At 33.4% G+C, this 27371-nt stretch overlaps 2 protein-coding genes across 2 annotated transcripts; one reads left to right on the forward strand and one right to left on the reverse strand.

Moving 5' to 3' along the window:
- Nucleotides 1-2833: 2833 nt before the first annotated feature.
- Nucleotides 2834-4820, reverse strand: LOC132067665 (MYB-like transcription factor EOBI). The gene is made up of 3 exons (XM_059460960.1): nt 4429-4820; nt 4101-4230; nt 2834-3645 (listed from the first exon to the last, which is right to left on the reverse strand). The coding sequence occupies exons 1-3, from the start codon at nt 4583-4585 to the stop codon at nt 3078-3080; spliced, it is 855 nt and encodes a 284-aa protein (XP_059316943.1). The 5' UTR covers nt 4586-4820; the 3' UTR covers nt 2834-3077.
- A 15140-nt stretch (nt 4821-19960) lies between these two features.
- LOC132066747 (transcription factor bHLH75-like) lies at nt 19961-23458 on the forward strand. The gene is made up of 6 exons (XM_059459965.1): nt 19961-20385; nt 21349-21468; nt 21614-21679; nt 21990-22058; nt 22180-22260; nt 23131-23458. Exons 1-6 carry the CDS (start codon nt 20020-20022, stop codon nt 23224-23226), a joined length of 798 nt encoding a protein of 265 aa, XP_059315948.1. The 5' UTR covers nt 19961-20019; the 3' UTR covers nt 23227-23458.
- The last annotated feature ends 3913 nt before the right edge of the window (nt 23459-27371 follow it).

Here is a 27371-nt window from a genome sequence, read left to right on the forward strand (position 1 = left end):
ATTTCATTGAAGCTGAAATAGTCAAAGGTGAACACTGAAGGGTAAAGACACCCATAACTTTGCAAGAAAAAATTAAAGGTCCTCTTGACAAGAAATATCATATTTGGTCATATGTGAAGGATGATAGAACTACTTTAATGACAAGGGACCGACCAACATGGAAAAAGTGGATATTTTAATCAACAGTTCAAATTCTCTCAAAAGGTCTTGTACCTTAATAGGAAGTATATGGAGGTGAGTGATACCCTTATGATAGTGGAGAAATTTTTAAGGTGCACCCGAGTGTGTAGCTTAGTGATCAATGCAGGCGAAAGTGTCAAAACCAGAAGTTCAAATCCAAGTAGATAAAAAAATGCTTGGCGACATCTTTGCATATGCCTAAGTTTTGATAGACAGAGTTATTCGCTAGGGTGTTGATGGGAGCTAGTAGGTACTCGATGGAATTGCCAAAGTGCAGAGTGGAACAATCAAGGTGCTATGTTGCTCGGACACTTCAAAAATGCATATAGCTTTTAGAGGATACGACACACCCGACCGTATTTCGAAGAGTCCAAACAACATAGTTCAGGTACGCATAAACTATCCTGATACCAACATTATTGGAGGGGGGGGGGGGGGGTGGGGGGGGTGGGGGTGGGAGAGGAAGTTCCAAGTTGTGAGTTGTGACCTGTGAGAGCCTAGTTTCTTCAAGATTTAAGTGATGGCTGATGATAATTGGTAGGCGTTTGGCCATGTGTTTTCAAACCATGGTTTGAAACCATGACCCCAAACCAGCATTTGGACATGCGTTTTCACTTATGGTTTTAAATCCCAAATCATCCAAAAAGGCATGATTTGGGGTTTGAAACCATGGTTTCAACTTTTTTAAATATAAAGTTTAACCCATAAGTTTATATTTTATAAAAAAGAGCCAAAAGTTGGTAGATATTTTTAACTATTACCCCATTAATCATTTACCTATCTCATTAACTTCCACCAACCTTTATTTATGTCTACCAACCTTTAATTTATGTGGGAGGATTATATTAAAGAGTAGTTACATTACTATTTATGTTAAATTTTCGTTTTTATTGAACTAAAGTTTGATTAATTGATGTTGTATTTTTAGAAAGGCCTTCTAGTAGTGTACAAATTTTGTTATGAACTATGACTTGCTCATTTGGTAAGATTGTATAAGAATTGAGAATGTTTTGATAGTTTTCACAATTTGTGGGGTTTTTATGTCTACAAGAGAAAATACAACTTAAAATATCCAAATTCAGATGTCCAAACATTTTCAAACCATGTCCAAACGGGGCCTTGGATTGAAAAGGAGAAAAGTATGATGCTTAGTAAGTTCCATTTTCACATGGAAATTTAGCATGTCTGCTCACATGCTGAGTTGCAACTTTAAGGATAATTTCACTGATGTGATTACCTTTATTGAATTCCCAAAGAACATTTGACAGCAAACTGATACTAGCATAAAGCTTTTCTTGAAGTTTAGTGCTTTTGTTTATACTGAATTTGCCACATTATTTTAGTGATGATTTAGTGGTCAGAGTCATAGTACTTGAGAGCTTTTTTGTTGCTTGATTAAGGATAAACAGGAAATGATTCTAAATTTAGTGTTATAATTGGATTCAAATAGAAATATGAACTAAATTTAGTTTTATAATTGCATGAAAATAAATAAGCTTTAGAATCTTGTGTGAAGGTCCAATTGCTAAAGTATATTAGAGGTATAAGGTATATCACATGGACTCTTTAAAAATGTCGTCGGGTGTGTATCAATTTCTCCAAAGTTATATTCTTGAAGGATCCCATACGGATATGATAGCATTTTTGAAAAAGTCCAGCTACATAAGGTATAAGTGCCATTTTTCTTCTTTCCTCTCTTGCTTTTTTTCCTATTTGAGAAATCAAGAACTTGCATTGCTCTGTAGTCAATAATTCTACCGCAAGTGCACCTTGCTATACTTTCTTATAATGCTCTGGTTGGAAAATGATCACTTCAAGTACTTTGTTTTTTCACTCACTTTCATCAAATCACAAGTCCCTTTTTTGTAACTTTTATCATCCTTTTTTCTTGAGGTTGAAACAATCAAATCAGTGACGGGGTTTCACACAATTCCTTCTAGTTGACCTTTCATTTCACAACAGTCCTCCTTACCTTTCCCAAAAAATATGGTGTAAAGCGATCACCTTTAACTAAAAGTCTATAATGATAGGAAGAACCTTTCGGCCGGAAGCACTTTACCCCTTCAGTGACTTACTTGACATGAACTTGAATTAGTCGGACTCAGTGAATTCCGAACACCGGATATTAAAAAATTGTAAGATGGATGAACCCAAGCTAGAGGATCGGGGTGGCTTTTTTGGTTTATGTGTGTGTTTGGGGGTGGGGGGAGGTTGGTGTACCTATAGGCCATACTCCTTTCTGTATGACAAATAAATACTATGAAATATCTGTTCCCTTTACATGACTAGACAACACAAGGGTCTTTTTCCTTAGCATTTTGAGCTCTCTTTCAGCAAGTCACTTCCTCACAGTTTCTTAAATTTGACCACAGCCTTTGATCTTTCCTAATTATCTTTACGTGACTAAAGAGTTATCTTCTCAATTACGGATCAACTAGTGAATAAGTAGTACTGTTAACCAAGACTTCTCAATAGAAAAAGAATAATCTGTATTACGAGAATTCATCATGAATTGACAGATTTTATGTTGGTTGCCGTCCCTCGTTTATCCGAGCTTGAAACCAGCAAAGTGAGCAAGTCCACGCAAACAAAGTTCTCAATAGAAAAAGAATAAATATAAAAAACAAATCCCATAAAAAAATTAAACAAGAAATCAAGAAAAAAACATAGTTTTTTCTTATAATACACTTAAGAGTAGCCATTTGATATTTCCTTTGTACAATATGTATACTTAGAGCTAAAACTATGAGATCAAGTCATAGTCAGAACTTTTAAAACCTACTATAGGCATTATCAAAAGTGATATTTAAGACCAAGACTTTCAAATACCATATTATGATTAGCATTACCACCACCAACCCAAACCCCTTCTGACTTTTGACAATCGCCAAGTCTAGCTAGATGTCTGGATCTCCTAGCTTTCTGAACTGCCAGAACTCATCCATGTTCCACAATGATCCTTCTTCAGCCATTTCATCATTGAACCAATTAGCTTCTGCCGCCTCACACTTTGAGATTGCCATTTCTTGATATGAAAAATCTGTCTGCTGGCCGAAACTTCCCACATGGTAACACTCATCTGGAATTGAATTGTTGAAAAAAGTGACATTTTCTGTCATCACATTCATTGAATCTGATGAATAGATTCTTGAATTGTCTAGTGAACCCCATGTGTTATTATTATCATGGGACTTGTTCTGTTTTGTACAAGGTTCTTGATTGTTGATTAAGGGAGAATGAAGTAGAGGATTCTGTTGTTTTTCAGTTGAGGATGAAGAAGAGGAAGAACATTGCTCCATTTTTTCAAGTAATCTTGGCATCCATAGATTCTTGATTGCTTCAACAAACTTCTTGCTGTTAGAATCAACCTTGAGTTGTCTTGCTTGCTTTTGCACCCTTGTTCTCCAGTAGTTCTTGATTTCATTGTCTGTTCTTCCTGGCAAATGTTGAGCAATCTTTGACCACCTGCATGCAGAGACGTATTCAGTATTTAAACTTAACAGTTAAAGTATTTAAACTTAACAGTTAACGGGTTTAGAGTCTTGAGTACTGAAGTAAAAAGGGACAATTTGGTACACCAAGCATTCCACGTTTCATGCAGGTTCAGTGAAGGACCGTACCCTAGGAATATAAAGTAGATAACCTATGCATCAAGGCTGATCGACTCAAGCCCCTAACATATAGGCTAGGCAGGTTCAAATTCTTGATCTTTTATTTTTTTATTATTTTGTTTTTTGGTTGAAAATACGTGTTCAAAATTGATATTTTTACGACTTTCCAATACTCTAGATTCACCCCTAATTAACAATATGACCATTTAACGGCATTTGAAAAATCAAGAATTATGTCCAAGATTGATTTTTTTTTTTTTTTTTTTTTTTTTTTTTTTTTTGTGACAAAAGTTGGATATGTGAATTTACCTGTTTCCCAATTTGGAGTGAAGTTCAAGAATTAAGACTTGTTCTTGTGGGGTGAGGTTTCCACGTTTAACATCTGGTTTTAAGTAATTCAGCCACCTTAGTCTACAACTTTTCCCTGTTCTCTTCAATCCTGCAAAAAAAGTAATAAAAAAAAAAAAGTGAGTTTTTTTTTTTTTTTTTTTTTTTAAATCTCCAATATTAAACTAGAAAATAAATACTCGTAATAAACTAGTCGTATATCTTTCACATCCAGCTATAACAAAAGTGCATTCGTAAAAATATTTCTTTACTTTAGTTCAAGAATTATGTCAATAAAGTGAAGTGTTACCAGCACATTTGGCTAAGGCATTCCAGCGACCTTCACCATGAGTAGAAATATAATGAATAAGCAGAGTATCTTCTTCAAGAGTCCATGGCCCTCTCCTTAGCTCAAATTCATCTTCATTTGATGGATTATTATTACTCATTAATATGCCTTTGCTCATATGCTCAATTTTTGGAGAAAATTAAAGGAGCTAGATAGAAGAGAGAGTAGAAAAGAGTTTTTTTTGCAAGTTGAAGAATGAAAAAGAAATTAAAGCCAACATAGGCATTTTATAGATGATGACAAAAGGTTTTTGATATACGTGTCCAAAGGAGAAAACATATATGAATATATATGGGGTTCACCCCATTAAAGAAATTGTAAATTTTTTTCCACATGAAAATATAGTACACCTATGAGTCATAAAACTCAAATGGAATTTTTGTGTTAAGAGTAAGCAGAATAATGATCTTTGTATGAGCATCAAAGTCTGCTCTAAGTGCATGTGGATGGACCCCCTTTCTTTCACTTGAGAGTGAATGTTGACTATTTAGCTTACAACACTCTTTTGGTCCTCCCCACACTTCAAAAAAATAAAAGAAAAATAAATAAATAAAAGAATTGCCAAAATATAACTTATTAAGCCTATATTCAGAAATATTTTCTTTGATACCGAGCTAATTCTAGAATGAATGGTAGCCTTCGATACTCAAGGGTGATAGATCCACCTAGAGTATTAGGTTTAGTTCGCTTGACGTAGCTCAAACTTTCAGAAATATTTAAACAGTATTTTCTGTCCCATTTTTATATGCATGTATACTTTCCTTCAGAAGCGGATCTTAAATTTTCAGTTTGCAGGTTCCTCCTACCCATCTCAAATCAAAAAATAAAAAAAGACAAACAAAGGCTTAGATGGTGACCAAGGAGATTTGAACCCTTGACCAAGAGAAACAAAGCTTAAAGGATTCCTTTTCAGCTGCTAGACCACACACACTTTGTTAATGAATTCTCAAATTGTGTTTTTTTTTTTAATTTATATTTATTGATTTTTTCAATTCAAAAATCGGATCCGCACGAATGTATGGGGGTTCCTACAATGTGCTAGATCCGCCCGTGCTTTCCTTTTCAGTTGTCTTAAGAAAGCATCTCTTTATTTTTAGAAATAATTTAGTTTTAAAGTTTTCATTTTGTTTTTTATGACGTGATTTTAGGATTATCGAAATGTCATGATATATTTAAGATTACAAGTTTTAAAAGTTTTCTTTCTCTTAACTTCGTGTTCAATCTAAAATCTGAACACCTTGGTATAAACTAAGACGAAAAAATATTATATAAGTACATATGTTATTATCTTTAGTAAGTTCTAGAAGAAGAAAGTGATGGGAATTTGGGTCTATTATATAGTGCTGTAGGTTGTCTCTTCTACTATTGTGTGAAAAGTACATACTGTAGAGATGCTGCATTATAAGATAATAAGCGTCTTGATACAATGTAAAGAAAACCATATTGAATTGAATGGATTAATTTGCATGCAAAGGAAAGCCTTGAGAAAAGGGGGAGTCAAGAAAAGTATGATCTTGAAAATGACCTTTGCTTTTGGCTGCCTCCTTGGAAATTGTTTCCTCTTCTCTTTGCCACTTCATATATTCCCCCTCTGTAATTAATTATGTAAGAAACGTGCTTGACTAAAAAATTATACTCTCTTATACTAAAATATTATTTTATGTCCAAGTAAATTAAACGTGGGATTATGGGGTTTGATGAAAAGGGCGGCAACCATGACTTTGCCAAGAAGGTGTATGGGATTTTATTAATTAAAATTACTAGTTTGGTTTGCGTTTCAAGATAGTGATGTTTCCTCATTGTTCTTTCCTATGCTTCTCCCTTTTTAAATCTTTTCCAAAACCCAATGTTTATTCTTTAAAGTCAATGTGTCAAATGGCTAACAAATCCAAATAGTTCCCTTTTTTCAAAGGTTTTATAATTCTAAGTGCTTTGTATTAGAATAATGCTTTGTTGGAAGGAATATATGAACATAGATGTCATTATAATAGGTGTTTATCATGGAATCAAACAAGTGGTATATCCAATTGTGAGACTTGAAGAATTTAGTGGATGATTCGTAAGAAAGTACCAAGAAGCTATTTGAGAGTTTGAAGGTAGGGGCCGCGAGGGTAGTGTGTGTCAAAGTCCTCAAAGTTTTCTCCTTTTTACTTCTAAAAATCCTGTTTTAGAGTAAATGTTTAATAAATTGTACCATGTGTATTTCCACACGAATATGTAGAGATAGTTACTTATCATAGCTATTTTGTCTTGTATATTATAACACTAGAGAAGCGAAAATTTCAAGCTTAGTCATTTTGAACTTTAAAATTATCATAGCTGCTTCGCTTGCTTCTTATTATGACGGCTAATAAATGTTCATGGTAAAATCAACATAAAGAAAAACAATATATATGGAATGAGAGGCAAAATATACTCTATTTTTTCAAAAGAGAAGAATTCGATATAACACCTTTAAAAACCTATTTAGAATTTTAAATTTACACAAAACTCGATTAAAGAAGCGACGATCACAATTCACAATTATGAAATGCCACAATTTATATATGACCTTATAAGGAAAGACTTAAATCAAATTGATGCAGAGTATGATAGCTATTAGCTAGGTACTGCTTCTTTATTCTTCTAATAATAAGAGTTTGAAACAAATTCAAAGAAATATTTTACATTTTCTGAGAAATAAACATTATGAAGTATGTATAAGTATAACCATTGTAAAGTCGGAGAGAACACGAAAACATAACTTAAGAAATAGGTAAAGATCATTTCATTCAATTATATTTGATTTAATGTTAAAGTACCTCATAATTGGATAAATAGACACATTCTTCCCCCTTGAATAATTTTCAAAGATGTCAAAAAAATCTCTACAGAGTGCTATTCAGTAAGTGGCAAAAATATACAGGATTAGCTAGCATCCAAATTATAAATAAAGCTCTATAGCTAGCGAAATTCAACACTCAACAGCACAATGAAAGATAAGTTGAAAATGAAAGCTCCTTAGCATTTTGAATTCATATGGAGTATAATGTTACAAGCAAGGGTCGTTATGAAATAGTTGGGATCCATTCACTTTTAACCATATATTTTGTGTTTGAACCGTAGGAATGGAGGACGTTCACTACCAGAAAGTTTCTATTCCCGACGGAACGTTCCCTTGAAATTTGGCTCTTCATCAGTGGGGAATTTTCGTCGAAAACGTTACTGGCGAGTCAAATTTTAACGGATTTCGTTAAAAATAATGATTTTCTCTTAAAGTATGGTAGGGAGCGATCACTTTACACCCCTTAATTAGTTGGCCTATCCGGTGCGCATCAAAATTAATCGGGCCAGTGAATTCGTATATACTGAATGCCTAAAAAAGATGCATATATGTTAAATTAAATTAAATAAGAGTCTTAATTCCAAATTCAAGGGTTGTAAACATGTACACTATTACTTTAAGTCCATTCTACTAGAGATAAGAGAGTCGACAACACCCTAATCCTATTACTCTAAACCTCTATTTTGCCTCCCCAATTTCAAAAGACAAAAGGGAAAAAGAAGTCACTCACCAAAAGACAATGAAAACAATGAAAAGAAAAAAAGAAGGATGTGAAGTGGAGGTTAATTAAAGTAGAAAGAATGAGAATCAATTATTGGGAGTGGGAAATAGAGTGTATAGAGAGAGTTTATTATTCTTAATAAAAGGGACATAGTTTCCATTTTGAGTAATAGGGTATAGTGGGAAGAAATGGATGCTTTGTTTTTAATCCAACTTTGGCAAAAATATAAAGTTGTGACTATGCATGTGACCCTGGAGAAGGATAAGATTTTGATGAGTAAATTGATTAAATCAAGAATTGGACCAATTTGTTTTGATTCTTGATCATGATAACATATTACTAATTCCCAAAATGATTGATTGATGAGATTGACAATATTGTGGAAATGGACATAAACCAATTCCCCCGCACTACATGTGTTTTCACTTCAAGTGAGCTTATGATTAGGGTAGGTGACTAGTACGTCAACCATTTATGAACACTAGAGGAAAAAATTACTGCCTTGATCCCAATTTATATGAGGGTTGATATATTTGGAGAGTCAAATAACTTTTTTTTTTTACTATAATTTCAAACATGGATTCTTTGAATATTTTTATAATAAAATTTACACATTTGAAAACTACATAAAAAATACTATAAGTCTGCATAGTTAATAATTCATAATATATGAAAAGAGTTGGAGAAAATGGTAGTCAAAGAAAGAGCCGTTTGACTCCCCAAATAGGTCAACTCTCATATAAATCGGGACGGAGGGAGTAATTTGTATTGGTTGTCTACCCGGTATCCCCTATCCATTTTGGTCTCAACAAACTAGGATTCACTGCGAAGATTTTCACTTAATTTCGAGAAGTGGGTACCCGAGTTATCCGAATTCTCGCAGGGAAGTTTCACTTTTTGGAGGGTAAAATACTCCTAATCATTGCGATTCCGCACTGTCATGGCTGTATCAAATCCGAGACATTTGATTAAGATTGAATTAATACTCTTTTTTATTTTTATATTTAATATGGCGCCTGATATCCGCATTGGGGCCCAATTAAATTCAAATTTGCGTTCAAAAAGTCCCAAATTGGGGTTGGGGTTGGGGGGGGGGGTGTGGGGGTAAAATGCTTCGTAGCAAAGACAACTTCATACCCAAGATTCAAATTCGAGACCTCTAGATAAGAATGAATGAGGAATTACCACTCTGTCCCGACCATTGGTAGGATGGATGAGTACCTGCCTACCGCAACCTTTTGGTGGTGGAAAACGATAATTCTAATCCATAATGCAAATTGAGTGATGTGCTATGCTATGTCTCTTTGTTCTTTTAAAGTGTTTTAACATCAATTGATTTGACTTTATTTAGTTTCCATAGCTGGGTCATTTCTTTTTATTAGACAAAATAAGAAGATTATGTTAATTTTTATATTTTCCTGGTTTTTAATAATTTGAATGAAGAAAAGAAAAATTGTAAATCAAGCTGGCAACTTTGAGATTATTGGTTGGGAAGTAGTGGCATCTACAAGGTTGGGGAGAATTTCTATTTTGATGATTATAAGAATTTTATATATTGAAAGATAGATTCTATTCATTACCTTTTTAATTTCTTCAGGCACATGATACTTATTGAAAGAGTTGTTGATTCATCATTGGCATTGCCAGCGCGACTGACATGAGCCAAAGCCAAATGTTTTCTTTTCTTTTCATTTTTTCCTATAAAAAGAAAAGTAGTTATATGAAGGTTGAAATTCTGTGAAGAATTAATTTTTGAAACCTAGATTATTAATTCAACTAACATCTGACTATTTATTTGTTGCTTAAGCATATTAAACTATAGTTTGGATACCTAAAATGTGAACAAGAGAAGTTTATGTATTATTTAGAATCCTAACAAGGTTTTACGCACATCAAAAAGGCAAAAATACTTAGAACGCATGTGTATATGATCATAGACTTACATTTAAAAATTATAATAACCAGAAACTTCAGTTGGCCGGGATACTATCACTTTAATTTCTTAGTATTAGCCTACAATTTGATGTTCAAAATTACCTTTTTTGGTACAATTTCTAGGCGAAATAAATATTTTGTTAATTTCTAACACTTAGATTATTAAGGTCTCCACCTCCCTTCCATTAGAGGCAGATTCAGGATTTAAACTTATGATTTCGAGTTTGAAATTCTACCACAATTCATTTGATTTACAAGGTTAGAAATCAATTATTTAATTTGTATTTATTTAGTGAATGTTCTTAACATATATCAAAGGTATGAGCCAAAGCTACAGTATTCGAATAAACTATATCTTAGTATCTCACTCTCTACATCTGCCCAGAAGCCAACAATACTAGATTTAGACATCTTCTTGCTCGAAAGTCCTATAATTTTATAGTATATTACCATGGATTAAACGAGAAATTCTCCACACCAATATAGACATTAATGTAATGTGTTCATCGAGATGACAGAGAGAATACGAATATCGTTTCAGCAAATTTGCTATGATAATAAGGACCGTTTGTAATGAGAATCATTCACTTTTTTCCGGAACTTTTTTATTTTATTTAATTTTAAAATCAGCGTTTGGCTATGAAAATTTTAAGTTGTATTTAAAATTTGAAAAACACGTAAAATCCTGTTTCCACTTTATTTTTTATTTTTTACTTTCAATTTTGGACCATTACATTTATTTTTTCTTTTCAAATTTTGCCCTAATTTTTTTTGTTTTTATAAAAATGATCTCATTTATATCAGCTAGCAAACTGGTGCATGCTCTACTACCATTACCCCATATTCTAAACTTCATTGAAAAAAAACTTGACATTCTTAGAGAGTTGATCAGTTTGAAAAAAAATAAGCATTAGAGTTAATGAATATTATTTTTATATATTACATAAAATAATAAGGGTTAGAGTTAACGAAGGGGAGTCTTGGTGTAACTAGTAAAGTTGCTGCCATGTAACTAGAAGGTCACGAGTTCGAGCCGTGAAACAACCTCTTGCAGAAATGCAAGGTAAGGCTGCGTACAATAGACCCTTGTGATCCGGCCCTTTCTCGGACCCCGCGCATAGCGGGAGCTTAGTGCACTAGGCTGCCCTTTTAGAGTTAACGAATATGGTTTGGATAGAGGAAGAAAATAATAAGGATGACAAATTGGGAAAAATTAGTCAAGTTGGGAGATTTTGCTAGTTTTTAGAATTTGGGGGGGTATAAAGCATATTTCACGTGTTTTAGGAAAAGCATATTCAAACAACCAAATATTATTTGCAAAATCTATAACCAAACACAGCTCCATCTTTAATTCCAACTTAATTTTTTTTAAATAAAATAAAAAACATCTGGTATCTATGGCTAAACGCCTACTAAATTATTTCCATTTACAGAATCATACAATATAGCTTCATCGAATAAAATAGAATAAAAAAGAATAAAACAGAATAAAAAAGATAGAAATATATGAAATTTGGTTATAAATATTTGAATATCTTTAGTTTAGATTTTTCCAACATTTGAATATCGTAGATTTTTCCAAATATAGCTCGTCATCACTTGCCTTTTCGGAAAACCTGTACTACCACTCTTAACCATTTTTCTAAAGTGAAATTTTCACCGGCTGTCTATTTTTGTACAACTATATTAAATTTTGTAAGTTTTTACAAATGTTAAATGACGATCTAATTTTTTTCCGTTATGTTAAGCAATATAAGCAAACATTAAATCCGAATTTAACGGCTATATTATTTGCACAACTTTTAAAATAAGAAAACAATTTAAATAGTGACCTAAAAAAGAAAAGGGCAACTTACAAAAACCACTACTTTTAAGAGCTTTTAACAATCCGTAGCTAGATTTTTATGTATTTACATTTCGTAGCTAGTTTAGGGAAATTCGCTGTATTTGAGTGTATTTGAATACACTGTTCAGTTGTATCCAACTTTATTTGATGTTGCGTGTATTTGAATGTATTTGAATACATGCAACCTTAATTTCTTTGAAAACATGTGTATTCAAAATGATTGTAGACCAATGAATTTAAATACACGACGGAGCTGTGTACTCCAGTGTATTTATATATTGATCTATCCTTTTGTTTTGACTGTATTTGAATATGTTCAAGCTCCGATCAGCAAGGTCACCACCGGACGTCGCAAGGTTGAGCGTATTCGACTATATTTGAATGTATTTGTGCTGGCGCCGGTGATGGGTGTAAATTAGTCATGTAATTTTATACATAAACAAATAAGTTTTAAAATAAAACATGAATAATTATATCTTATTCTCTCATATTTTTACGATTAATTTTACAGGAAGAAGAGTATTGCAGAAGAATAGAGAAGAAACGAATTGTCAAAGAAGTAAGCAAAGAATTCAATAGGTGCAACCACAAATTCATAAGTCATAACCGTGGAGTTTTACATGTGGGAATTACAAAAGTCAACATTGGGAGAAGTTGTGAAATCCACGGGTGTCACCGCTTCATACTCACACCCGTCAAGTGTTGAAATCCACGGGTGTCACCTCTTCATACTCACACCCGTCAAGTGTTGAAATCCACGGGTGTCACCGCTTCATACTCACAGCCGTCAAGTGTTGAAATCCACGGGTGTCACCGCTTCATACTCACAGCCGTCAAGTGTTGAAATTCACGGGTGTTGCCGCTTCATACTCACACCCGTCAACTGTGGGCATCAAGAAAAGAGTTGCAAAATTCACGGGTGCGACTACCGTTGTCATACTCTCACCCATCAAGTAAGGTCACAGATGTGAGCACTACTTCAAAGAATGCATTCGTAGGGGGAGACACTACATTCTCCTACAAATAGAAGCATCACTTTGCTTACAAAGGAGAGAATAAAATCCAATCTTGAGAAATACATAAGAAATAGTCTTTGCTCTATTTATCTTCTTTTTATTTTATATTTGTAGGAGTAGTATTTTATTTTTAATTTCTTTCTTACATACTCCTTAATGAAGTAGTTTCTTTTTGTTGGGATAGTTGAAGAAGCTTGGTATGATATTATAATATTATCTTTACTTTAATTTTTTCATGTCTTGATATTCAAATCTTTGATCTTGCTTCTTTTAGTCCTAATTCTCACGGAGGGATTAATTCAAGCTAGTTTATCGATTCAAAAATCTCAATATTATTTCTTTTAGTCCTAATTCTCACAGAGGGATTAATTCAAATAATTTTGTTGGTTTAAAATTGTTATCTTATTTCTTTCGGTCCTAATTCTCACAGAGGGATTGACTCAAATAAGTTTAATGATTTGAGGGGTCTCTATCTTATTTCTTTCAGTTCCAATTCTCATGGAGGGATTGTTTCAAATAAGTTCAGTGATTTTAAGGGCTAATCGCAAGAGGTCTTTATTCCTCATAGCACAAATCAAGTCAAATAAGTTTTCCTATTCTTTTGTGGAATATACTAGAATAAGATTTTATTATAATTGTGCCAAGTGGATTCAACGACTCCAACTCTTTTCTTTTTAAATTTTCTAATAAGTTGTTTGTTTTCTTTTTAATTTCAAAACCTCTCCTTTCATCAATTTGATTCTCTCAAATAGTAACCAAGACAATACGAATCTGTAGCCTAGGTGGTTCCAATCTCTGTGGGATGATATCTTAAACTATACTAGAATTTGACAGAGTAAGATCGAATTTTCCTATGCACTTTGGCCTCGTCAGCCGGCTAGTATTTCACTGATATAGAGTGTGTTCGGGTGTATTCAAAAACGTAAATCAGCTGTATCAAACAATGACGGGTAAATTTGTATACAAACAATAAAATTTCAAATACAAAAGTTTCATATACACTGTATTTACTCGTAGGAAATTGTATATAGATCATTCAAACAACACATAAAGTCAAATACATCTAGTTTTTCCCAAAAATACAATCAGCCAAATACATATAGCTTATATTTACACTCCAAAAATGATAAATACACTCGGATCTTCAAAATATACTGTATTTATACTAAAAAATGAAGAATTAGCTATATACACTGTATTTTAGGAGCTCTTAGAGTTATATCAAGCTTGAGATTGTTGGATACTATATTTTAGGAGCTATATCAAACCTAAGATTAACAGATACACTGTAATTTAGGAGCTATATCAAGCCTGAGATTGTCTCCACTCCTAAAAAATGAACTCAGATTGGTTCGTGCCGCAGCAGCCACAGTTTCAGATATGAAAATGGTTAACTCAAATAGATTTTCAGATTTTTCTCACTTCGCGTCACCCTATTGTCTCAACTAGGGTTGACAACGTTTTCTTTAGCAATACGTGATTCCAAAGCAGCAATATAGACTTCAAAAACAATTCCTTACCAATTTCAGATTTTATACTTCGGGTGTGTTTGGCATGAACGAAAATTTTGGGAAAATATATATTTCCCTCCATACCAAACACGCCCTTTATGTAACTACCTCCGTCCAGATTCGATGCCGAGCAGGTGATACCGAGGGAGAAGAGAGATGGAACGGGGGGAGAGAGAGAGAGAGAGAGAGAGAGAGAGAGAGAGAGAGAGAGAGAGAGAGAGAGAGAGAGAGAGATCTGGGAGGTGAGGAAAAAATTAATTGAAAACGAAACTTTTGCTGGGTATAGCACTAGTTACGATGTGTAAATTAGAAAAAGAGTATAGCTACGGAAAGTAATTCCATAAATACCTCTTAGAGTAAGGGCAATTTGCAGGATTGCCCTTCGTTAGGGGTGGTTTTTAATTTTTACCCCTCAAAATGGTGGTCTTTTAATTTTTCCCTTCAGGAAAAAATTCGGCCTTCAGGCAGAATTTACATGACACAGACAGAATTTCTGCCCATATAGGCAGAATTCGGCCCAAATTCTGCCTTGCGATTTTTTTTTTTTATTTTACTGAGCTGGGGTTCGAACCCACAATTTCGGGGTATAACTTAAAGACCACCAATTTGAAGGGCAAAAATTAAAGACCACCCCAAATGAAGGGCAATCCGCGCAAAAAAAGATAGTTATACCATGTAAAATTTTCAAAATATTTGCGTAAATCAGCCATGCACGTTATGGACTTCAGGAGACTCGACTTGGTATTTTGAGATCTCAAGCCCAATAAGTTGTGGCCCAATATAAGTTTTGAATTCCTCCAACTGCATACTCATGAGTTCATTTTGATTTATTGGGATATTTTGTTATAGAATATTCACATATTATAATTCTGCGAGAATTAGTATAGGCTCATGAGATTTCGACTTGTATACGTTAGCCATTGACTCTGAAACGGTGCGTCACAAGTCTTGGGGATTTCTCGGTTATATGAAAGAAAAGAAAAAGCGATTTCGACTTGAAAGACATGCCTCCATTGTGCTTTTTATTGTTATCCGAGAAGCAATTAGTGGCTGAGACACATGCAATTAAGGAAATTCAATTCGTCGTAAAATTATATTCCTGAAAATTCCCATAACATAAGAGAAATATAAATTCAAATCTTAGGAGTGGCATTTCTGAACTTATAAATTCCCTTGTTAGAATTACGTGAATTCGATAAAGACACTCAATAAAAAGTAGTTTGAATATTGGTAATATCTCCAAGAAATAAAGAGACTGTAAAGAAGAAAAGGACAAAGAGAAAGAAAGATGAGCTAACTTCCAAAAACTTTTAAAAGAACTTTATGAAGACAAATTCTAATCTAGTGAATTTAGTGAGATCGACTGATTGTTCTCTGTTGAACTCTAAGGCCTAAGCCTACCACTTCTGAACTAATTGTACGTGTCTGTACAAAGAGTTGTTTACCTTCCTAACTTCTTAACCCTGATCCTTATCCTAAATTGGGAAATGATGCATGATTTAATTAAGTTATATGTAACTTACTTGTAAATACACTTTGTTAATATTATTCTTTCAGTACTATAATATTTACTATTATATGATATGTTAATTATCATTTTTATTAGGAATAACTAATGCTTATCATATAGATTCATATGTAATTATCTTATAAATAATCTGATGGTGTGAATAGCTTTTACACGTATGATCATCGTGTAGATGTTAAGCTTATCAAAAGTTCTCTCCATAATTAATGGTATGAGTAAGCTTGTTGAATCTTAGTTTATCTTAAATAAGCACTAATCAAGAAGCTATATATGCATGCAGAAATATAAAACTCTAGAGCTAGCTAGACTACAAAAAAGAGAAAGCCAATAAAGGTTAATTTCTAGGTAAACTAGAACAAAGAAAAAAAAGGATATTAAACATAACGTTTGGCATAATGTGCAACAAATCGTTCTTAGCATACTTTTGGTTAGTCAATAAAGATATACATTTTGATAAATAAAGTAGCTAGTGATACTAATTGTAGTAATCTGTCATTGTCATTTTTTTAAAGCAATTGATCTCTTTTGATAGTAATAGATCAATTAATTAAGGTATCAATATTCTTTCCCTTTACTCTAGGCTCAGAGAAAATGTATCAATTTCTCTAAATCAACAAGGACAAGACGGAAAATTGAAAAGGAAGCCTTTACCAATTGCAGTATAGTTTTGTTTTTGAAACTTTTAGATTCATAGTAACAATTAGGGGTGTTAAATGTGGGTTGAGCTGAATTTGGACGGGTGCGGTGAGTTAATAAATGAGCGGGTCACTAATTCGTTCAATGTTACTTGAGCTAGATGAGTTGAGTAAAAATATGGTAAACAATAGGTCATAACCAACCGGCCTAATTCTTAAGAACCAACCGGCCTAATTCTTAAGAACCAACCGGCCTAATTCTTACTAAATTTTAACTTATTAATTTTATTTCCTCTTAATTTGTTTAATTACCAAACAATACTGGAGTAATAAATTTTTTTCTTTTTTATTATGGCTACATACAACATATCAAACAAAAAAGTGCAAAAAGTATTTTAACAAAGTTTCTTATGATCCAATATATAAGCTACGTACATATTTAACCCAAATCGATCAAATTTTTAGATGGATTGGACTAGGCGGGGTAAAATGAGATGAATTAATTACTGAGCGGGTTATTAACTCGCTAAACTTGAACGAATTGGGGGGGTCGTGTTTTCATGGGCTAATTTTATCATTCCTAGTAACAATATTGAAACAAATTAATTCAGGAGACAAAAAATGAAAAAAAAATAGAAGAATAAGTTAAATTCTAAAAACTAACAAGGGACAATTTATTGTAAAATGTGCTGACCTCCTTCTAGGTTTCCGAAAATTCAATATCTCCTGTTAGGGAATTCAATTATTTATTAAATATTTAGTTATTAGGCTTTAATTTTTTTCCGTATATTTTATTTCATTCTAGTGTGTGAAAATTGAAGAAAACATAGTAAATTTGTACAGAAAAATCATGGTATAGGGAAGACACAATGATGATAGGTCCCCTGGCCGAAAGATTACTTCATAAATAATTGAATCTTTTTTTCCCAGCCTTAGCTTTGGAACTCCAATTCAATATAAGCCCATGCAATGCTTTGCCAGGTTTGAATGTAAAGATTAAAACTTCCATTAGTAGAGGAAAGATATGTATTTATTCTTATGTTGTACTATGTAATTGCACTCCTAGCTAATTTGTACGTCAAAAAGGAAAAAAGAGAGAGAGACTAAAGTCAAATCTCCAAGCAAAATTTTAACATTTCATTTGGTAGACCTTTACTTTGATCCAAACGGAATCATGCTAGGAAAAAGAATAAGAAATTAATTTTCACACGTTGTAATCTCTTAAATTTATACTATTAGTGTAGTTTAATCTATTATATATATAACATGCCAGTTAATATTTTTATTAAGTTATCAATTAATGTTTATCATAGAGACTGTAATTATCTTATATAAGCGACTTGATTGTGTTAAAAAAATTCAACACTATCAATGCGCATACAACTTATAATTCATTTATAATGACACGATTTTCCTATGACTGTACATATATCGTTGATGTGAATAAGATTTGCCATATTTCATTGTCCCAAAACTTTAATTGTGCACTGTTTGTGGTCCTAATACAGTATGGTCCATCAATGGTAAAGTCTTGAAGAAAAGATCTAATCGGAAGCTGTTCACTTTAGTGAAGGGTTCTGTCAGTTGTGGAAAAGTTTTGATTGTTTCCTTCTTAATTCAGTATTGCTAGATTTCATCAATCCCTGGCTTTTCTCCCAAGGATGGAGCTCCATGATTCAAAAGGAGTTCAATCGGATCTCCTTCATTCAAAAATTACACTGCATGTTAAATAGGATAATGCACACTAAGGGAGATTTTTAAAAAACACTATTAGTTGATGTTTGAAATTTTCTGACCCGACTAATTCACATTCGACGCGATATATATGTTTCTCATTAATGGAGAATACGTAGGTGACACAGAGAACTTTTTTTGACCGCAAACAACATTTATCATAAAATACAAATAATTAACTTAAAATTCACTTATCAAGGTGAACACCGCTCCTGATGGAGAGATTCGATGATTCGAACTAGTGATCTTAGCTATATACAAATAATTAACTTGAAATTCACTTATCGAGGTGAACACTGCTCCCGGTGGAGACATTCGAAGATTCGAACTAGTGGTCTTAGCTAGAAAAGCAATGTACTTGACAAGTGAGCTAGCAATTCTCGAAGTATGAGAGCCCGTTTGGATTGGCTTATAAGTTGTTGAAAACAGTTTATAAGTTGTTTTCAATTTTTTTGAGTGTTTCGCTGGCCAGCTTAAAGCCATTTTGTGCTTAAAATAAACCAAAAAAATAATTAAACTCGTTTGGCTTAACTTATCTAAAACAGCTTATAAGCTATTTTTTAAGCTAAAAAAATAAGTTGGGATAACTCAACTTATTTTTTTTGGACTTATAAGCTGCTTATTTTTAAGCTCATTCAAAGACGCTCCGGGACGTAAAAATCATCCTAACGGAGTAGGGTCTCATCATATTACTATCCGTCTATCAGTACGAGGTCTGTGTTTGATAAAGATTTATTGTAGTCAAATCGGAATACACACACTTGTCATTTCCAAGAACTCAATGCCAATTCATTAGATGGCTTTAAAGCACATCTCAATTTGGACCAAGCTTAATCAAAGGCGTGTGATGGTCCCACTTTCTTGATATATCAAGAAAAAGTGGACCCACTAAAAATCATCAATCATTGCCAAGAGTCCAGTTAATGTTCTCTTAAAATTTCCAATCATCAAATAGGCTTAAATTGATTGTTTTGGTTATAAGGGTTCAATATTTGGGATATTTGATTGTTGTGGTTAAAAGGAATAATTTTCAAAGCCAGCCAAGAAAAAGAAGAAGAAGAAATTCATACAATTCAATTTATATGACATATTTTTCTTTTTTAGTCCACTTCAAAAGAGTGACACATTTTTAAATTTAAAAACAATTAACTTTACATTTCGTATTTTACTTCTAACCATTTTTTTTTATAACCATAAATGTGTCAATGATAGTATAACAAATTTTCAAAAGCCAGCCTAAAAAGATAAGTTATATGCACCCTAAATGATATAAATAATTTTTACACAATAAACTCAATTTAACTGGATATAGTAGATTATTACCCATTTTAATTTTCAAGTTACTGAATTAGACTTGTATAAAGGAATTACGTACCTATCGTTGTAGATTAATTTAACTTGATGGTAAAACCTAAAAAATTTCTTTGTCCGAATTTATGTGGCACACTCTCTTTTTTAGTCTGTTCTAAAAGAATATCACCTTTTCACATTTAGAAATGAATGTGACTCTTAATGAGATGATTTGAAGCCACACAAATATCTAACATTTGTTTTATACCAAAAGTTTTCAACATTCTTTTTCTTTTTGTTTTCAACATTCTTTTTCTTTCTTAAACTATGTGTCTAATCAAACAATATTACAGAATTGGGATGGATGAAGTACTACCGATGGGTAAAACTCAAATTTAAAACAAAAGGGAAAAAAGCCAGTACCCCAATATAATTTCTCTTATGTTAGGTATTCTTTCTATCATATAAAGACATTGAGAACTTGCCAACTTCATCGCACATGAAACTCAGATATGGAATACCTAAACCAAGAAGTTGAAAGTTTAACCTCAAATGTTCAACTAGGGGATTATTTGGCTTTATCAAATGAGGGCCTTTCTCATGATCATCAAAATCATCTTCAAGATCATCAAAGAATTCATCATGGTCATGATCAAATTCCCACGATCATGGCTTTCCATAATGATATGAATTTGTCAAGCAATATTAGTTCTGATAAGGTTAATGGTTATGACGATCCAGTAGCTGCTCAGTTCTTTACTCTAGGAGGTCCAAATTATGGCATAAATTCAATTCCTGAATCAAATTCCATGGTGAATAATATTTCAACTCCTGCACCCCCGGTGCCAATTGGAACTGGCAAGGGCAATGGAAATTATGTACTTTTCTTTTCCCTTGATCAATTTTTTTCTTCTTTGTTTTTTCCTTTAATGAATCATAGCGATTCTGTTGGGCTAAACGGCTCAAAAATACTCTTAACATGATGTGATATTGTCCGCTTTGGGCTTAACCCGCACGATTTGACGGGCAAAGGCACTAAGCCGGGCCCCACGCCACACTCTGACATCTTCATACTCGACCCGCCAAGCCATTGGCTCGAATACCAGTTTTTGAGCTAAATGGCCTAAAGATACTCTTAACATGATGTGATATTGTCCGTTTTGGGCTTAGCCCACACGGTTTTCTCCAAAAAGCCTCACACCATTAAGAGTATCCAACACCTTATAAGTAACTCCTTTTTCTTTTTAGCTAACAATGTGGTACTTTGTTCGCACACCCAACACCGTCATGATGACATAGCCAAGAACACGTGCCCTTAGGGGCCAAAGACTCCTCTTTGCGGGTTGGCAAACGGAAGATGGGATCATGCGTTGCTTTTAGCCCCAACTCTGACTCAAAGGCGAAGTCATAATCCAACGGAATAACTTCGTGCCATTGGCTTTGCAACCAAGCGCAATGACCAATTGAGCGAATCAATGTTTCTTCTCATACTAGGTGGAAATACTATTGTGACAATGTTGTTAGTAGGGGTAAACTAACTTGTATCACGACAGTTTAAACCTAGCTATTCACTTTCTTCTTTATTTCAGTAATCTTTTACAACACCCTAATTTCACATGGATAAAACATACGAGAGAAGCTGGTATATGTAGAAGCAGTTGTCTTAGACCCTAGTAATATGTTTTAAAGCCATACATGCCTAGATTCAAAGCGGACAATATTACTAGTTTGGTGGGCTAGCTGTTACATATTTTTTTTTTTTTTTTTTTTGTCCTTCCTTCTTTTTCCAAGATTTTGCGTTTGTATGAATTTGATATGTGGGATTGGATTCTTGATTGCAGAATTGTGGTGGGAGAAAGAGAAAAAGAAAGGATGATAGAGAGGCTGATAAACCAAGAGAAGTTGTTCACGTTAGAGCAAAGAGAGGGCAAGCTACTGATAGTCATAGTTTGGCTGAAAGGGTAAGTATTTTTCTTTTCATACTTGTGTTTTGTTAACCATGCAATAATTTGGTTAATATATTTACAATTCTTATAACGAAATCTTAAATGGAAAATAAGATTGCACCATGTTATTAATCTTGTTTTACTTGTAATTTGTGACTAGCTACGAAGAGAGAAAATAAATGAAAAGTTGAGATGCTTACAAGAACTGGTTCCTGGATGCTATAAGGTAACACTATCCGTCTTCTGTCCTTTTTTTTTCTTTTCAAAATCCTTATATTCTTGCAAGAAGAAAAATAATAATAATAGGAATTAGCCACGAAATTCGTCGCTAAGCGACCTCCGTAGCTAACAGAATTTTTTGATAACCCGTCACTAAGTCGTTATTAAATAGGATTAGCCATAAACTTTTGTTGTTTAGCGATAGAAGTTGTCTATTGCTAATTCCTGTATTTTTTTTTACGTGTTGATCAATGGTATAGTTTATCATATTTTAATTACCTTATAGTTGTGAAGAATAATACAAGTAACGATTGCAGACAATGGGAATGGCAGTGATGTTCGATGTAGTAATCAATTATGTTCGATCATTGCAAAATCAAATTGATGTAAGTCTGGCTCATCAAGTTTTCTTCCTATTAAATGGTGCCAAAATTTCCAAAAAGAAAAACAGTTAATAACCAGTTTTCTAAATATTTATTAATTTATCTATAATTTGTTGTTTTTTAGTTTCTGTCCATGAAACTTTCAGCAGCAAGTTTGTTTTATGACTTCAACTCATCAGAGATGGAAGCTATGGAGTTCATGCAGGTGCATCTCCTTCTAATTTTTAGAGATAACTTGTCTATTTTTCTTCTATTACTACGTTCGTTCCGGTTTATGGCATACTTTTCTTCTAAAGAAAAAAACATATAGGTTTTATATGTAGACACAATTAATTCTACACTTCTCATTTGTACTCTTAATGAGAAATTTTATAACCACATAAATGCAATGTATCATATTTAAAACTAAAGTTTCAAAATTTTTACTGCCACACGAATGCTGTGATCTATGATATGTTTCAGATCATAAATTTTCAAAGCCTTTTTATATTTCTTAAATTCCATGTATATTCAAAGTATATCACATAAACTAAAAAGAGAGGAGTAATATTTCGTGGTTTGAACTCAAACAATTCACCCCTTTTTCAAGAGAACAACTTTTTGAACGGTACATTTGGCTTAAGAAATAAAGCACAAGTTCACAGATTATATGGAAATTACTTTTTTGTTCTAGTTTATTTGATACTATTTTCTTATTATTAGTCTTTTCCAAAAGGAGTGATGCACTTAAATATTCATAAACAATTAGTTTTACACTTCTTATTTATCCGTAATAAGAAGCTTTAATTTTACAGCCCTACAAATGTTACAACATGTTTAAGGTAAGAAGTTTTAAAGTTTAATTTATATAGCCACACAAATGTTATGACATGTTTAAAACCAATAAATTTTGGAAGTTCTGTTTTTTTTTTTCCCTTTTTAAAACTCTGTGTCCACTCAAACTTTGTTATATAAATTGGAATGGAGTGAGAATAACTTTTTGAAACTTCAAATTTATGCTACTTTATGTTTTTCTTATATCTTTGACATATTTTCAAGAATTGAGTGTCTCCATTGACAAAAGTGGGTTTTGTAGGGAACAAATGTGCATGAAGCACAAGGGATGGGAAAGGTTGCTGGTGAAGGGCATGGAGGATTTCCTCAATTTCAAACATCTAATTGGCCACTTTGATCGTACTTGTTCATACTTTAAAGCTCCCTAAGAAAATATGTATACTCGTCATCTGAAAAAAAAAAAAAATCCAACAATATCGCAAGTGTACTTTGAACTCCCATATGGTTTAAATCCTTCACCTTCCCATAAAATATATGTTTGTTTGTGTATTTAGTTAATTAAATTTTGTTTTATGAAAACTCAAAACAATATTGGTTGCTGATCAATGAAGTAAGTCTAATTTAAAATATGAGCTATGAACTAGTAAGTCATTCTTTTAACCGCAAACCCCTGCATTAATCTGCCACAAATTGATTGAGGCAACGTATATATTGAGTGAGTTTGCTTCGCCACACTAATATCACTAGACTATAAACCTTTATGGTGGACTAGAAATAGTTCGTTAAGGGTCTTACATTCTTTTGAAAGAGATTATAATAACATTTAAATGATTTTCAACTTATATAACCTTTTGGAGACTGGTATTAATTTCCTAACACATTTTGATCAGGATAATATACTCTTATGCTTAGCTGATTTTCGGGTTTTCCAAGTTCGGATATCAACTATATAGCTGAGAGATATATCATAGCTGATCATTTTTTCGTACATAAACATATGAATAATATGTAAATTTCCAAACTTCAAGTTGCAACATTGTGGGCATGTCATAATTAATAGCTTTTGGACTAGAATGCACATTTTTCAAAATTTAAAGAATTTCTTAATCAGCATGATAATCAATATAACTATGGTTCATGCATAGTAATGTAACATTATATTGTGGATAAGAATCTAAGAATCTTTACAAGTAAGTACATGAATATACGTCCAAACACTAAGATCTCTCAACAGCTTGACAATGTACGAGGTGAGATTCAAAAGAAAATCAAAGTGGCAAATCCCTTTCACAAGAACAATGACAGTGAGCTAAACTATGCCAATCCTAATCTATTCTCAATTTATATGATATGATAATGATGCTCCTCCCGTTTCAAATTATTCTCATTTTGTATGCTAGTTAGGGTTTTTCTGAACTGTTTGTGTGTGGGTTAAGTTAGGGTTTTATATAGTAAGAGAGATTCCAGTATTTTATTGTGTTTTTAGGCATCTATTTCTGATTTAAATATGCCCGTTAGTGTTTTTTTCAAGTGTTTGTGTGTGGGTTCAGTTAGGGTTTTATATAGTAAGTGAGATTCGAGTATTTTATTAGTGTTTATAGTTGTTTGTGTACGTTTAAATACTAAAGAACACATATCTGGTCATTAAAGTTGATTTTTTTTAGGTTGTTGTGGTTCATAATCAAGTAAAGTATTCCTCTTTTAGCTGTTGTGTACCTTTATATACTAAAGAACAAATATTTGGTCATTAAAGGTGTGTTTTTTTAGCTGTTGTGGTCCTTTAAAGGTGATGATGTTTTGGTAGTTGGGAACACTTTGTCTGGTTTTGATGTTTTATGGCTTTATTTACTGATGTGGTCCCCGTTTGTGTACCTTTTTTTTATTGTTTTCGTGTCTTTGTCCCCTAGTGAAGATGATTGAGAAAGTGGATTTGGTCTTCCACTATGGGGGTAATTGGGTCTTTTCACATGACATAGTTGTAACACCCCGTATCTTAAAACTAAGGTTAGACTCATATCATTAGAGTTTTAGCGGAAAAATTGAAGGTTTGAACGTTTTGCGAAAATGGTTGATAGGCTACTTGGCGGTGATAACTCCTTGATTAGTTGGGAATTTGGGAAGCACCCTTAATGAAAGTTGTAGTACGTAAAAATAGCTTTCTAACGATATAAGGACCAGGCCAATCAGAGATCGGAGCAAGGAGATATGATCGTCTCAATATGACTAATAATAAGACGTTTAAGAGGCTATAGAATCGGCTAAGTTTTGATAAATGCAGCGTTCCAGTCGAATTTCATGAAAATCCGTTAGGAATTTGAGGAAAGTTAAAACATGAAAGTTGTAGCCCTTTGAAATAGCTTTCCAACGGTATATTGTAGAGCCCAAACAAAGCTCTGTACAAGAAGTTATGTCCATTTTACCGAACACTATGCAGAACCGATACAGGTCCGTCGTGAGGGCGCGTGCGATGGCCTTGCGTCGCGCACCGATCGCACAAAAACCCCCTTTCTGAATATTGACCTGCATGGGGTCGTGCGCTGAATGTGCGTCACGGGGCCATTCCTCTTTTTGAGTCGGAGTTTCGGGTCAAAGTCGGGATTTTGCGTTTTAAGTTATATTTAAGCTTGGGGTTTATTTCCCCGACACCCCATTCACGAAAAAATCACCCTAAATCATAGAGAACAAGTCCCCAAGCCTCGAGAACACCAAGGTAAGCCTACAATCATTCCAAGTCAATTCTAATATATATCCTTGTAATCTAAACAGAAATCATCATTCCTAACCTAGGGTTTTCAAGAAAACCCATCTGTTCAAGAATTCAAGATTTTGGAAATCTTCTTCAAAGTTAAAATCTTTGATTCAGAGTTTGGAGCATTACCGAGGTATGTAGAGTTACTATCTACGTGTGGGAACAGTTGCTCTTCCCCAGCCCGTAATCCATAAATTATGATTCTCTTTACTAAAACTAGGGTTTCTATACCATGCTCGTAGTAACTCTAGGTCCGTGTCCGTGATTATATTATGTATGAATTGTTATAATTCTATCATTGTGTTCTTGATACTCATTATGATTATTGAGAATCGATGTAATCATGAAAACCCATATCTTGTATTCCATGGGTTCTTGCATGTAAATTTTTTAAATAAAAATGCTTATTTCATGAATATCCTACATCAAGTTTTCATGCAATTGTATTTTATAACTATGTTCATACGTGACTCGAGATACATACGTACGCGCTAAATACGAGTTATTTCATATGTTTACAAGTTATTTAATGAAACCATGTTTACAAGTTATTTCATGAAATTATGATTACAAGACAATACAAGTTAATTCACGAAAATCATGGGCTTAGCCACTATATTATGTTCGTGTTTTTGGGAGTTTTCTGAGAAGGCTCGGATAACGAAGCTACGTAACGCAGAGACAAGGATCGCTTTTCGAATGGATCCATCGGGCACGTTACCACCTTATACCACAGCAAGGTACCTCCGGCGAGGTACCCGGACTCCGCGTACCCACGTGGTGATATCACGTAATTCGGTTTATGAAATGCTCTCCTCTTATCAAGTTTTACTTATGTTATATATATATATATATATGTATACTCGTACTCGTACTCGTATTCATGTCCGGGTTTCGATTTCGGTTCTTATCATGTTATTCCATGTCCCGTATTATTTTCTTTCGGTTGCTTTACATACCGGTACATTAATGTGCGCGTCCCCTTTATTGCTCGGGGGCTGCGTTTCACGAAAGAGGAAAAAAAAGGACTTATTGGTGAACCGTCTCATTCGGGGTTTAGTCATTCTTTAATTAGTTTTGCATCTAAAGGTAAGGGGGCCTTGTCCCAGTGAGTATATTTTCCAGTCAGACTCATGATAGAGGTTTCATAGACTAGACAAGTCAGTTGGGTCATGTTGGACTTTCAGAGTCGATTAGCCATTTTGGCACAATTATGGTATTATCCGCACTTTTGTTTTTAAACAAGTATTTCATAATTACTATGACGTCGTATGCTTTCTTAAAGCCACCGTGTTTATTATATTTCCGCTTATGTATGCCTCGCTGATGATTCGGCAAGCACACGCTCGGTCACATACGATCGGGCACGAGGGTTGCGCCCGAGCCATGGTTCGGGGCGTGACAATAGTCTATAATAGGAAGTTGATGCACACTTTGGTTGGTTGTGAAGCTTGTATGATTACTTATAAATCTGTTTGTGAAGAATTTACAAAACATTGTGGGTTTAGAGTTGTTAAGAAGCATCAAGAAAGGTATTTGATTCTTCTGATGAGGGTATAAGGACTCTACAATGCTTATTCTCTAAAGAATTCAAGGAAATTAACTTCTTTCTTTGTTGATGCATACGAACTAAAGGTTTTTATCGAAATAACACTAGGCATGAAACCTTTTCCATAGACTTTGATGTAGCCTGCGAATGTGATGAAGAAAAATCGGATGATTTTTTGATTTAGATAATGAAGTGTCGGTGAAAGAAAAAAAGGGCGATAAGTTGGAGCAGTTTCAAAGTTAGA

This window comes from Lycium ferocissimum, chromosome 8, assembly GCF_029784015.1.
Source record: "Lycium ferocissimum isolate CSIRO_LF1 chromosome 8, AGI_CSIRO_Lferr_CH_V1, whole genome shotgun sequence".
Lineage (NCBI taxonomy): Eukaryota > Viridiplantae > Streptophyta > Magnoliopsida > Solanales > Solanaceae > Lycium > Lycium ferocissimum.

What these genes read in the sequence shown, in the direction of transcription:
- LOC132067665 (XM_059460960.1), bottom strand. Translation starts at nt 4,585, where the DNA reads ATGAGCAAAGGCATATTAATGAGTAATAATAATCCATCAAATGAAGAT. An exon ending in TGCCTTAGCCAAATGTGCTG is followed by an intron (nt 4,231 to 4,428) that starts GTAACACTTCAC and finishes CTTTTTTTGCAG; the next exon opens with GATTGAAGAGAACAGGGAAA. An exon ending in CACTCCAAATTGGGAAACAG is followed by an intron (nt 3,646 to 4,100) that starts GTAAATTCACAT and finishes CTCTGCATGCAG; the next exon opens with GTGGTCAAAGATTGCTCAAC.
- LOC132066747 (XM_059459965.1), top strand. Translation starts at nt 20,020, where the DNA reads ATGGAATACCTAAACCAAGAAGTTGAAAGTTTAACCTCAAATGTTCAA. An exon ending in GTCATAGTTTGGCTGAAAGG is followed by an intron (nt 21,469 to 21,613) that starts GTAAGTATTTTT and finishes ATTTGTGACTAG; the next exon opens with CTACGAAGAGAGAAAATAAA. An exon ending in AAGCTATGGAGTTCATGCAG is followed by an intron (nt 22,261 to 23,130) that starts GTGCATCTCCTT and finishes TGGGTTTTGTAG; the next exon opens with GGAACAAATGTGCATGAAGC.